Source organism: Miscanthus floridulus, chromosome 13, assembly GCF_019320115.1.
Source record: "Miscanthus floridulus cultivar M001 chromosome 13, ASM1932011v1, whole genome shotgun sequence".
NCBI lineage: Eukaryota > Viridiplantae > Streptophyta > Magnoliopsida > Poales > Poaceae > Miscanthus > Miscanthus floridulus.
This window is the reverse complement of record NC_089592.1, coordinates 29,308,455-29,321,490: the sequence shown is the minus strand read 5'-3', so window position 1 is coordinate 29,321,490 and position 13,036 is coordinate 29,308,455. Positions and strand designations below refer to the sequence as shown.

The following is a 13,036-nucleotide window of genomic DNA, read 5'->3' as shown; positions in this document are numbered from 1 at the left end:
GTTTGCATCCTTGTTACACAAGCTTGTAATTACTTTCATATACATTGTGCTTGTGTAGTTGCTCTTGTAATTAGTTTGCTTGTATAGCTCACTAGTTACCTTCTTGCTTGTGTAGCATAGAAGTAGCTCCCTTGTGTGACTAATTTGGTTTGTGTAACCTAGTTAGTCACTTTGCTTGGTTTGTGTAGCTAAGTATTTGCGCTCTCTAATTTGGCATTGGTTGCCTTGTTATTGAGCATTGCTAGTGAGCTTAGTTGGCTTTGTGCTTTTGCTTACTAGCATGTGTAGGAGCTCCCTCATTGCTTGAAATACTAGTGGCATATGTTTGTGTGACCTTGCTCCTAGAATTGGTTAGGTGAGCTCTAGCTAGCCCGGCACCTTAATTGCTTAATTAGGATCTTTGCAAGGTGCTAGAGAACATAGATAGAGGGGTGTAGTCTTGGCTAGACCGATAGATTTAATTCCACACTTGTTTCGGTTAGCCGACACGATTAAGATTTAGAAATGATTATAACCCCCCCTCTAGTCGCCATCTCGACCCTACACCCGATGATTGGTAGATCGTTGAGCGGCTATTGGTGATTGTTGTCGGTTCCGATCGTCGACATTGTGAGGGGTTCTTGTGCCTTCCCTGGTGGAGCACCAAAGACAACTCTAGTGGATTGCATGTGGCTTGTGGACCCTCATCTTTTGTTGGTTGTGTGGCACCCTATTAAGGGTTTGGCGTGTGATGCCAATTAGCGCGTGAACCTCCAAGTGAGTGAATCGTCACAACGGGGACTAACTTGCTAGCAAGCAAGTAAACCTCAGAGAAAAAATCATTATGTCTTGATTGACTCTTTGGTATTTATTCTTGTAATTGATTGGCTCCTTTGGTGATTGACTCATTCCTCTACACGGCGGTATAACACTCCATCCTTTTCGTGTATTTACATTTTTTAGTGTAGCTTGGCCCTTTAGTGTAGCTAGTTTTGAGGGCAAGCAAGAGTCGTGTCTAGTGGTTAGTGAGGCTCTTTAGTTAGTCTTTGAGAGCTCACTAATTTAGTATAGTGACATAGCCTTTGAGTGCTTATAGACAATAGTAACTAGAATTATGGTAGGTGGCTTGTATTCTTAGTAGGCTAGCGCAACATTCGTTTCGCCTCATATTTGTCTCACCGCTTTGCATAGTGTTGTTGTAGAAATTTTTATAAGCTATTCACCCCTCCTCTAGCTATTAGGACCTTTCAACGGCGAGCGCGTGGAGGCTCTCCCTCTCCGACTCCGTCAATGGCCGCGGCCTCCTTTGACGATCGATGTTGTGCGGCGGGTGCTCCCTCGTAGGCCACGGGCCGCCTGGCATGCTAGATTGGTCATGCTTCTCGGGCTAACCCAACCCGAAAAATGGCCCAGCATGCCGTGCGTTGGCCGAAGGCCAGGCTCGTGGCCCTGTGAGGCATGGCCCGGGAGGCACGACGTGCCATGCCGGCATGACCCCCATCAAGCCGTGCCTGGCACGGGCCTGTGCCGTGCCAGCCCATCTATACTATGGACTCAGGATGCAGCACATGGATGCGTCTCGAGGAGATGTTGCGCTAGCGGCGGCTCGGCGTGGGGATGAGCTACGGCAGCAGGAGTGGAGCAGAGATCGGGCGTCGGTGAGTTCCGTCGGAAGGCAAGTACAACTCGTGGAGTTAAGACATACTTCCTTCGTCCCTAAATAGCCGTCGTTTTTGTTTCCGAAGAAACAAATTTGACTAAATATATATAATATATATAAAATATTAATATTTATGGTACAAAATTAATATTACTCCATATTAGATAGATCGTTGAATCTATTTTCATAATAAATTTATTCAGAGATACAAATGTTACACGTATTTTCTATAAATCCGGTCAAACTTATGGCAAAAAAACCAAAAGAGATAGTTATTTACGGTTGGAGGGAGTACGGAGGAAGAGAAAAGAAATAGATTAGAATATGCAAGTGGGGCCTGCTGGCTCCTGATAGTGGTGTGAGTTAACAGGTCCATCCCCTCCTTCTATCGTGTGTTTGGTTCGGGACTAGGTGGGTTGGGTTGGGTCCAACCCAGTTTTTTGGGATCAGATGAACCCATATCATGTTTGGTTGGCGGGTTTGAGCCATTATAGTTTTTTGTTTGGTACGAGGGATGGAGCGGATTAGGATGGATGACACTGGAAACTCCGTTAGTTGCTATCTACGTGGGACCCAGGTGTCAATGATCCATCTCTCTTCTTCCACCTCCTGTCGCAACGCACTGCCCCACCACACGCGCCCCTTACTGCCCTGCCCCGCTGCGCCGCCTCGTGTCCCTAGGGAGCCCCGGCGGCTGCGCCGCCCCACGCTGCCCCTACTACACCTCGCCCCAGCATCGACGGCCCACGAGACTGAGCTCGTCTGCGCCCGAGGTCGTGCTTGCCCGTGCTGGCCAATCGCTGGATCTAAGACCCCCTCCTCCTCCTTCTTTGGGTTTGAGCCCTCGTCCTCCTCCTCCTCCTCCTCTGGATCTGAGGAACACGGCGGTGGCTAGGGTTCCGACGAACTCGAAGGTGATGGGCAAGGGGCTGGAGCAGCCCGCACCTTGACCCATCCCCTTGCTGTTTTGTAAGTTTTTTTTGCTGTTTCTCCGTGTTGTAATGGGTTTTTTTGATGTTGCAACAGATGATTTTCGAATATTGCAATAGGGTGATTCATGTGTTGTAGAATGAGAGTTCTAATGTTGGGATTGTTGCAGTAGGGGATTTTAATCGTTGAAATTACCTTTTTCATATGTTGCAGCACTGAAAGGTGATTATTGAGTTGTTTCCATTTTTTCATGTTTCGTGGTTGATTTTGTCATGTTGCAGCAGTACTGCTTGAGATGTTGCAGTACATACTTTTCGAATGTTGCAGTACATAATTTTTCGATATTGCAGTACATAATTTTTGATGTTGCACTACATAGTTTTACGATATTGTATTATTTTATATCCCGATGTTGCACTACACAGTTCACATATTTTCTACGATGTTGCACTTGTCGTGCTTTTGGGAACGGGGCGTGGTGGGGAACGGGGTGCGTTGGGGAACAGGGACAGGGGCGCGGTGAAGAACGGAGGATAGGGGCGCGGTGAATTCCATTCCATTCTTCAATCCAATTCTATGGGGCTTGGGTAGTTTGGGAAGGGGAGCGACGTCCGGACGTAGCGCTGGAGCCGGACGTCCAGGCACTAGGATGTCGTTTCTTTTCTCTTTGATTCTAAAACAATACTATAATTTGTCTATTTTGACATCACAGTAGTTTGAAATAAAATTTTAATATAAATATTCTGTCACATACATTCAATAACAACTCAACTTTAAAATTTTAGACGTCATAGTTCGAATTCAAATTCGAACTTTACAGAAGTCATTTTTTTAAAACATTAAAACATAAGAGTAGAAGACATTTTTGTATTAATTGTAAGAAATACTAGCGTACAGTTTGTTTAAATATTTGATCCTGTATTTAAGAGTAGAAGACATTTTTTCTACCCAAAAGTATGCTACCATGCAGGATTGTAAAGATCAGAGGACCCTCAAAAGCATGAGGATTGTTATACAAATCTCTTCCAGATTTGAGAGAGATAGAGGAGATTGATAATCAGATTGTACATATGGCAGTGCCATCGGATTGTTATACAAATGAAGACAGAAAATAGATGGGTGAGTGTTTGTCCTTAAGTTGTGCCCTGTTCCTGTAACCCGATCACTTCAAAATCTCAAGAGTCAATAGGATTTGACTCCATCAATAAGACCAATGGATAGGGTTTTCAGGGTTTTGGAGGCTGGCGAGCATATGAGCAATAGCCTACGAGGTAGCCTTTCTAGGCAGTAATAGAGAGCAAGCCAGAGTGCTACTAGGGCACCTGGAATGAATAGCTCTAAGCTAGTATTAGATGTTACGTAATAAAGAAGAGATATGTCAAAAACTTTTAAACTAACGGGAAGAGAAGAGCTAAGCTCTTTCTGCGTCACCATACTCGCAATGCACGAGAAATGCAACTATTCTATCTCTCTCTTGAGAGGAGAGATAGATTATACCCCTTCAAATTGAATAACGTGTATGTGGCTCCCCAGATTGTACGTGAACTAGTACTGCCTACACTCCAAACACATCACACGAAAAAAATGAGTCAACTAATAATAATAAACATATCCAAAGTCATGATATGATTTCACAATAGTTAGCTTGCAGATCCACCATGTTGCTTGTCTGCTAACAAGCTCCAATTACTTACTAGTTGAAGGCTAAACTCAGAACCGGTTCATGAACCATACCTCACTAGCACAAGTTCCACCATGATTGTCTTCATGGATCAATAGTCTGCCTACCGACTGAATTTGAATGAATAAATGAGATATATCAGATGGACCTGAACGCCAAATGAAACATCTACAGCATCATAGCGTCTTTTATAGCCTCTAAGAGTTTATCTCAAGTGCCCAATATCTATCTCAATAGAATTCATATGCAACCTGCTAGGCAATAACTTCAATAGTTCATCCTCCAGTCACCAGAAAAATGACGTGACGCAGCAATGTAGAGCAGTTATGAAGGTTTCTAGTGCCAAACCTTGCAGCATGCATCCTTGTGTTGTGCTTGAGAGGGCTTCTCCTTGATGCAGATGATATCCATGAATGCATCAACCAGTTGGGCAACCAAGCTTACAGGATCACCGATAAGAGCATCTACGAAGGCGCCCACGATTCGCCTGTCCTGTGCTGTTGCCTTTAGGCTGAACCAAGTGAGGAACTTTACACGGAAGTCGTTGTCCATGTGCCCTTCATGCTCCAGCCACCTGACCACCTTCACGCAGTAGTCATACTGCTGCTCCACATAGTTCTTGGAGGCTGAATCTGGGGTGCCAATAAGCAAGTCAGGTTTACTAGGAGCTTCGGAAGGAGAGGAGTTGGAGCTTGCAAATGGTAATACTTCAGAAGTTGGCGGCAACTGGCTCTCATCGTTGTCACTTGCACCGTCTAACCTTGCAACCTTAGCCCGCTTGGAATACCGCTCACATGATAAATTGTTCTCACTTGAATTTGTAGAACCCTTAGGTGAATCATATTGAATGGTTCTCTGATGATTCTGCACATTCAAATCCTTTTTCTGATGCTGCATTGAATCCTCTTTGAGGCACATGCTCTCAGAGTTTTGAGTTGAGCACTGGCTGCTACCATGGTCCAGGCTGCGTGTACTGCATTTTGCCTCCCATTCAGTAAACCCCTGTATGCTGCTAAAAGGCAAAACCTTGAAGATGTATTCAGTTGAAGGGCTCAGACCAGAAACCAGGCTCCTAGTATTTGGCCTCAGTATGTGGCATGTGGGCTCTGATGAATAGTTGTAAACCTTGGCACTTCGGTGCCAAACTTTGGAACCATCAATCTGCTCCTTACCAATGTTATCCTGATAGTTCAACACAATAACCACAGAAAATGGAGTGATCTCATCAAAAAGGATCTGGGGCTGGGGACCTGAAAAGATAAATGCCATCTGTTCAGACACGAAGTTGTATGTAACCTGTATGTTTTGTAAGGAAGACTTTTTTTTATACTAATGCATTTTCACTTTTTTGGGTAACAAACATTGTGTGGCAAATTCTTCAAGGAAGACTTCTAAGCATGCAAAATGCAATTTAAACAATGAAGTCAGCTATAAGACAATATTACCTAGGAGTTTTGGACTATTATTCGACTCAAACTCCAAGATGTTATCCACTGTAGAGTCTACAATTTCTAATGCACTAGAACAAAGCTTCTGAACTTCAGCACCACAAGTAAGCCGGTTCACGATGCCACGGCCCGTGATCACAGAAACCTGATCCAATGCACCACCAACTTCTTTTTCAAGTGTTTTCACAGCTGAGCTGATTATGCTCGCTATTTCCTTGTAACGTTCAGACCCTTTTACCATTTTATGGCTCAATGACAGCCGCTCACAAAGCACATCAACTCTCCTTGCCTCCCTAGCAATTACAAGTTGTTTCTGCAAACTCCTGCAGTAGGTAAGAGGTAAAATATATACGTGAAGTTTCAATAGGCAGAAGAGGCATGTGTGACCATAATATTTATAGCATTTAAAAAATCTCAAGTTCATTTTTCCTGTACTAGGAACAAAAAGCATACTTTTTGGTTATGATAAAAACTACCAAAAGAAGAAAGTATTGCTCCATTACAGACCGTGATACTAGTTTTGGATGATCAGACCTAAATAAGAATTAGGTTAACAAATAGAGTTCATAATTTTCCTATGGTATGTTAATGAACCAAAACAGTCAGAAGGATACCTCATTAGCCAGTTGATTTTCCCACAGCTAAAACAGTAGAAGCTACAGTCTAACTTGTTGCATCCATTCTTCACAATGCCAGCCTTTTTATTCTTTAGAGCACAGTTTAGGTGACAAGAGACACCACATGAACAACCACTGTATGGATTATCAGAGCTGCAAACCAACCACAAGCTAGGGTCTTTGTTATCATCATATTTATTGCAAATGCAGCAAGAGCAACGTTTGCAATATTTATCTCCTGCATTCCATGTGGCTTGGCATGCAACATTGCTGCACACCACTGAACTACCAGGATGAGCCTCTCTGCGTATTGATGAATCAAAGTTTGCAGTTTTGGGTGGTCGTGATTGTTCCTCAGATTCCTTCATTTGTGTTTCATCTTTGTTATCCTGCCCTGATAACATAACATTTGTATTATCATCCTTGAGTTGTCCATTCTTTCCACTCTTTCGTGAAACTAATTTCAATAGATAAGCAATCATCTTAGCTTTTGGGACATTGGTATACTTCCTCTCTTTGCCCAGCTCAACACAAATAAGCTCAAGAAGTTCCCTGCGGGTCCAGCACTGAAGAATCTCCACGGCACCTTGCGGCCATCTCGCAACTTCGTATACTAGTTGTCTCTTGTCCATCAGGCTCATCCCATTTTGTTTTTCTGGATCCATCACAATTCCTGGATGAAAGAATTATAAGACATAGCAGCTAAACAGTATTCAAATTGTGTGAATCAAGTATATAAATACAAAAAAAGTGTTATTGTGCAAGAGAACAGAATATAAATGAATAAAAACCAAAGGAAAAAGGTATATCCTTTTATCATTTAATCTTTACTACAACAAAATAAGCATTCTTGAGAAGCTACATCATCAACAAATTATAAGCTAACAAACCATATATTCTTGTGATAGCCATCAATCTGTTGCTTCTCAATGCTAAAAGCACATCCTTTTTTTTTGAGATCAGCACATCCTTTTCTTTGTAGCACTGATATGACACAGTTAAGTTCACGCATGCTCTTACCGCTGCAGTAAAACATGTGCCATCATGGCATCTGTTTGTGCACTATATAAGTTCCTCACTGTTTGACAAATTGAATGGTTATATAGTATCACTTAGTGTAGACATAGCTAGAGAACATTTCTGGTGTGTGCTCCTAGGCATGTGATGGCCTTTTCTGATGTAGACCTCACCATATCCATCTACTAAATAACTGCACTATAGCAATTAAGTAACTCATAATCAAACGACACCAGCAAGCATGGAGGACTCACATTCATTCCAACCAGCCATCCACTAGACCAGTCACCAACTAAGAAATGAATTGACACCTCATATCTTATGGAGGTGCAAAACTCACTCTACTGATTTGCATTCTCTCGTTTACATTTCTAATTTCCTTTTTACCCCTATGATCTGATGTTTCTGAATTTTTATATATCTGTTGTTTGTAAATATATGTAAGTTTTGCAATATTATTTCTCTAATCTCTTCAAATCTTTACCAGATCCGATCTAATCTGTTCTTTGGTGCACGCAAAAAGAGAAGGTGATTATGTTCTTCCGTTGATTCAAAGATGTCATCGATGAACCAGCTGTTTTGCAAGTAATGAATTTTATGGTTATTAAGACAACTGTAAAGAAATACATCACAATATTTCACTCAAATTTTCTGTATCTTATAATCTGCAATCACACGGATAATTGAATTATGGAAATAAACAACAGAAAATGTTGATGCTTACGTTATTCTATGAAGGAAGTCTGAAGACACTGGGTCACAGAGCACGCACAGGGGTGCTGCATAGTGCATACTCACCAAACAGGCGGCCAGCAGGTCTCATTCCCACAACTCCAGCATTAATTTCTTACATTATTTACATTTTTTTACTTTTGTATATTGCCAGACTTAATAGTATTGTATTCCTTTTGCATTATCTATCAGCTGCATACATACGAATTTGTGGCATGAACTAGCTGGATATATTAACCCAAATGCTTGTTATTATGATGCACATGCGAATTAGAGTTCAGGAAAAAAAAATTCTATGTACACTTCTTAGTCAATTCAGGGTAGATCGGTTCCTTAAGATTAACAATGGCGGTCAAAGCCGGCATGTACTGTTCAAAGAATAACAAGAAGACAATGATACTAAAAATAAGAAAATTTGTATTGATTCTAATTTAAGGATTTTATTGCTGAAATTGTTGTGTTGTTATTCTGGTCAAGTTCAATGTTTTGTTTTTTGAATGTTGTTTTTACATATAATTTTTGAAGGGAGCATTGTTTTAAGGCAACTATGAATCATGGATGCATTTTTACAGTTTATATTAATTTCCTAAGATAAATAAAAAGATATTCAGGTACAACAATAGTACTTAGATAGGCAAAATTACACCAACGCAACACACATGAGGAACATCTCATGACCATTTAATGATGCAAACCAATTGAATACTTATACCTCTAAATAAAGAGTACAGTGCACTCGCACGTACTCTCAACAAACTAGAGGCTCAAAAGTATGGTTTTAGTTTATATAGTTTCTCACATCATACTACAACGAATGTAGACATCTGACCATTGACAATACTTGAAGTGACAAAAAAACAAGTTGAAATCAGAATTCTCATTTGCCTCTTTTATCAGTACTTCAATTGGGTGATAGTTCTGGGCAACAACAACAACAACAACAACAACAGAGCCTTTCAGTCCCAAGCCTTTCAGTTCTGGGCAAGAATTTTAATAATTTATGTGCATCACTTGCCTTCAGATATCACTTATTTACTTCTACTATTCTGCACCATTAATATGTGAAGTCTTAGGTGACTATCAATTTCATATACCACTGTAGGATAGTAACAAATTTAGAGAGGCAAAATGATGCATCTCAGTGTAGAAGACAAGGTTAAATACATGAATTTCTCGCTGTCTTCAAACTAAAACAAGTGTACATTTTCCTAGGTCCAATCTTGAGAAAATAGTTATTAGTATCTTGAGCTGACTATCAGGAAAGAAAAATAATATTGGCAGTTGATGCTACTTCACTCTATTTGTTCTTAGTAGTAACCACGACATATAATAGCCTTCACATGTAGCATAACTACATTTCATGAAACTATCTTTGAGTAATCTTAAACCTTCTAGCCTACAAATAGAAAATTGGTAAATCTTAAATTTTTTTTGCATATACCATAAAGGGTCAGAAATAGAAAGGGCGACCAAACATCATACAATCCAGTGAACGTTCACAATCCCTTAATATTACTGTATTCACCTATCTCTGGACTCAGGTGCACAAAGAAAGTCATTTTACATCACTATGATTTCTAAAGAGCAAAGAAAAAGAAGAGTAAGTGAAGCTAGACAATGTTCTTAAGGCGGTGAGGCGAGGCGAGGTGACACCATATACGAGTCTATATAATAGAAGCAGCAAAACAACAAGGGAGAATGGAAGAAAAGGGGCAAGAAAAAGGAAACGGAAAAGAAAAAAACAAAAGGGGAAAGAGACAAGAGGAAACTGGCCCAGCCCACCATGCAGCCCATATCTTACCCCTCCAATAGTACATTAAGCAGCCTGAGGCCCCAGGTGGCCAGATGCTCTCGATGACCCCTACCAATTCCCATAGCAGCGCCGCCGTTCACTCCCCGTCTCTCCCATAGCAGCGCCGCCGCTTGCTCCCCGTCTCTCCCATAGCAGCGCCGCCGTTCGCTCCCCATCTCTCCCATAGCAGCACCGCCGTTCGCTCCCCGTCTCTCCCCCAAATCAGCATCGCCGTTCGCTCCCCGTCTCTCCCATAGCAGCGCTGCACTCCCTTCCCCGTCTTCTTCCTTTCTCCGGCAGCCATCAGCTACTTACAGCCACTTCCCTGACGGTCAGATGGATCTATTCTGACACTCCCCTTCATATCAGCTGTTGCCACAGCTCCCTTTCTGGATTGGCCGCCACCACTGCTGACCAAAGAGGTTTGCACCAGCCACCAGAGTCAAAGCTGCAGGGATGGGTAAGCTGCCACTGCTTGGTCTCCCATTCCCCTCTTGTTCTTCTTCTTTTCTTTCACACTGATTTGGCTAAGGTGAAGCAGAAACCTAGAAGGCCAAAAGCACACAAGTGCCATGTTGCCTAGGCGTTGTTTTAAGAATGAAGCTAGACTCTCTTCAATTCTTCAATAATACGCCGCTGTATGAGGTACATCTAGGTCGTGTCTATAAACTCAAAACTTATGAGGCATATCTATGCCGTTTATATAAATTAACCTAACTTACAGAATCATTGCCTTGAAAGGAACTTCATAAAGTAAGATTTGATTTTCAATCACCTAACTAGATATGTATAGACTAGGACTTCCTATTTATACAACATTACCCTAAACATGATAGGATCACCAAAACTGGGCATTGGTCAATTATTGCTAGCTCATACCTCAATTCGGTGATCAAATTGTTGGATATTTCCATAACAATCCATAATTGCTATTACATCTTAAATTCATTCCAAGATTGCAACACAAAGCATTACCGAGTTTCAGGAGAACATAGAAGCTAAGAAACTAACAGCCCAACAGATCACAATTTCAAACGCTGGCCTCAAATGAAAGTAGCACAGAACAGATTGAAAAGAAAGAAGAGTAGAAAATGAAATATGAGGGATTAGGTGCTGCAAAAAAGCAGCACAGCACAGATTGAAAAGAATGAAGAGTGGAAAGTGAAATATGAGGGATTAGGGTCCTTGTCACCTTCCACTGCCTTTAGGGTTTAGAAATTGTCATCACCTTGGCAGCCTTTTAGAGATTATGGATCCTCAACACCACAACTCCCAGTCTTGTTAGGCTTTCACACAACTTGCCACAACGAAGAGAAGCTTCTTTGAGAGTTCATTCAGGAAAGGAACTCTTATTTCTACAGTGGCAGAAAGACGCAATCGACTGACCAGTGTTCTATTAGGCAAGTTAGGAGCTAGGCGGCAGCGTCTTGGCACCTAGCACCTAGAGTGACAGCGAAGTACCCAGGTGTCCAACTAGCTTGTGTGTTGTGGGCAGCAGCCATAGGCAGCAAGTTTTGCGTGCAACTACAACCAGCCTTGAGTTATTCACTTCACGATGCTCATATAATCGCCAAGCAACAAGTGAGAAACATTCATTTTGTACGTATTATTAGGCATGTTCATGTTACCAGAAATGCCCAGGTTTTGCAAATAGTCTCCAAAAATTCCAAGTCAAACCCAAATCATAGTTTATCTGTTATTACGCAGGTTTGTGATCTCAAGTTCTAGATGTAAAAAAAAAAGGTTTGGTTTTAATTGCATCGACATGTTCCTATGATTAGAGGAGCTGTCGTACCATATTGCTTAACATTGCAATTAAGAAAAACAAGAGAATTGAAAAGATTGGGCAGAACCGGACTCAGGGAAAGGCATCGTGTACCAACACAGATATGGAAGCAGCACCGGAACATATAGGTTGCCTTATGAAGGCAACTGAGCTTGTCAAGATGATCACATTGTCCGTACATGCATTAGAGGGCAAGTAACCATTGTATCAATAGGCACTAGAAGCCGTCAAGGCAACAATACAATACAAGCAGGTGAAAGACGATACAGGAACAATTTATATATAATCGAACGGCATTCTCCATCTGCAGGAGCATAGTAGTGAGTTTACCAGCCAAGCAGAAGCCGCACGGTCGAACAAGGCTGCCACTCGTCACTTCAGCTAGACTTGGTTACCTGCAGAACATAACGAAGAAGTGGGGGGAACATCAGTCCGGCGTCTCGGACACACGTACGTACGCGCTCGTAGATGGTAGAAACAACCAGCAAACCAGCAGCATTGTCCAAAAGGAAACCGCTGAGGTCAATGCTGAAGAGAACGAGACCCCAATCGAAGCACAGAAGGAGGGTCACCGATTAGGGTAGCACCCCCAAAGCGAGCGCAGGGGCAAGTGAGGCAACCAATCTATCGTCACACAATCTGTACGGGTTGGGGGGCTCCCGTCCGAGGGAGGGCGACTTTGGTTTTAGGGGGGTTCGATTCGATTGCTCAGCCCTCTCCAAGAGAGGATGGGGGGAGGGGAGAGTTGAGAATCGGGCCGGAGCTTACCGGATCTCCCTGCGCGCAACGCCATTCCGGGGCCGGGCCAGTAGCAGCGGGGCAGGACTTGGAGGCGGCGACACGGGTGGGAGGAGGAAGGGCTGGCGGTGGGCGTGCTCGGCGGCGGTGATGGTCCCCTCGGGAGTCCGGAGATGGTGCCGTGGCCCCGTGGTGGTGGTGCGCGAGGCTTTTGTTTTGAGACCGAGACGGAGACGAGACGAGGGGGCCACGCCACGACAACGCCACGGGGGGAGGAGTCGGGACTCGGGACTGGGAGAGCTGCGGTTGCAGACTAGCAGACGCTGAGGCAGCAGCCAGCGGCCCGTGGTGGGCCGGAGAGGAAGCGTGGACCAAGGATGGTGGAGGCCCACTGCGCAGTAGAAAAAGGCCGCCCATGCTGCACAGCGCATCTCGAGGATCGAGCGTACAACGGTACTTCCGGGGCCGAGCCACATGTCAGCTCAAGGAATTCTTTTCCGTTTTCTGCGCTTGTCTATTTTTTTTTCCATTTTCTGTGCTTCTCTTTTTTTCACCAACCAAGGAGCCTCTCCTCTAGAACATAGGATTTTCGGAATAGGAAAAACACAAAATTAGAGTTGCACGAAATTTACAATTCTACAGGAATCTATAATAAT

At 42.9% G+C, this 13,036-nt stretch overlaps 1 protein-coding gene across 2 annotated transcripts; it reads right to left on the bottom strand.

Annotated features, from left to right (window-relative positions):
* Positions 1 to 4,134: 4,134 nt before the first annotated feature.
* LOC136501317 (VIN3-like protein 2) lies at positions 4,135 to 12,633 on the bottom strand. Of its 2 annotated transcripts, XM_066496827.1 has the most exons (5): positions 12,411 to 12,633; positions 11,973 to 12,037; positions 6,313 to 6,988; positions 5,696 to 6,021; positions 4,135 to 5,500 (listed from the first exon to the last, which is right to left on the bottom strand). In XM_066496827.1, exons 3-5 carry the CDS (start codon positions 6,978 to 6,980, stop codon positions 4,587 to 4,589), a joined length of 1,908 nt encoding a protein of 635 aa, XP_066352924.1. In that variant the 5' UTR covers positions 6,981 to 6,988; positions 11,973 to 12,037; positions 12,411 to 12,633; the 3' UTR covers positions 4,135 to 4,586. The 2 variants fall into 2 exon arrangements, with proteins under 2 accessions (XP_066352924.1, XP_066352925.1); XM_066496828.1 differs by lacking the exons at positions 11,973 to 12,037; positions 12,411 to 12,633 and adding an exon at positions 8,057 to 11,793.
* Positions 12,634 to 13,036: the final 403 nt, after the last annotated feature.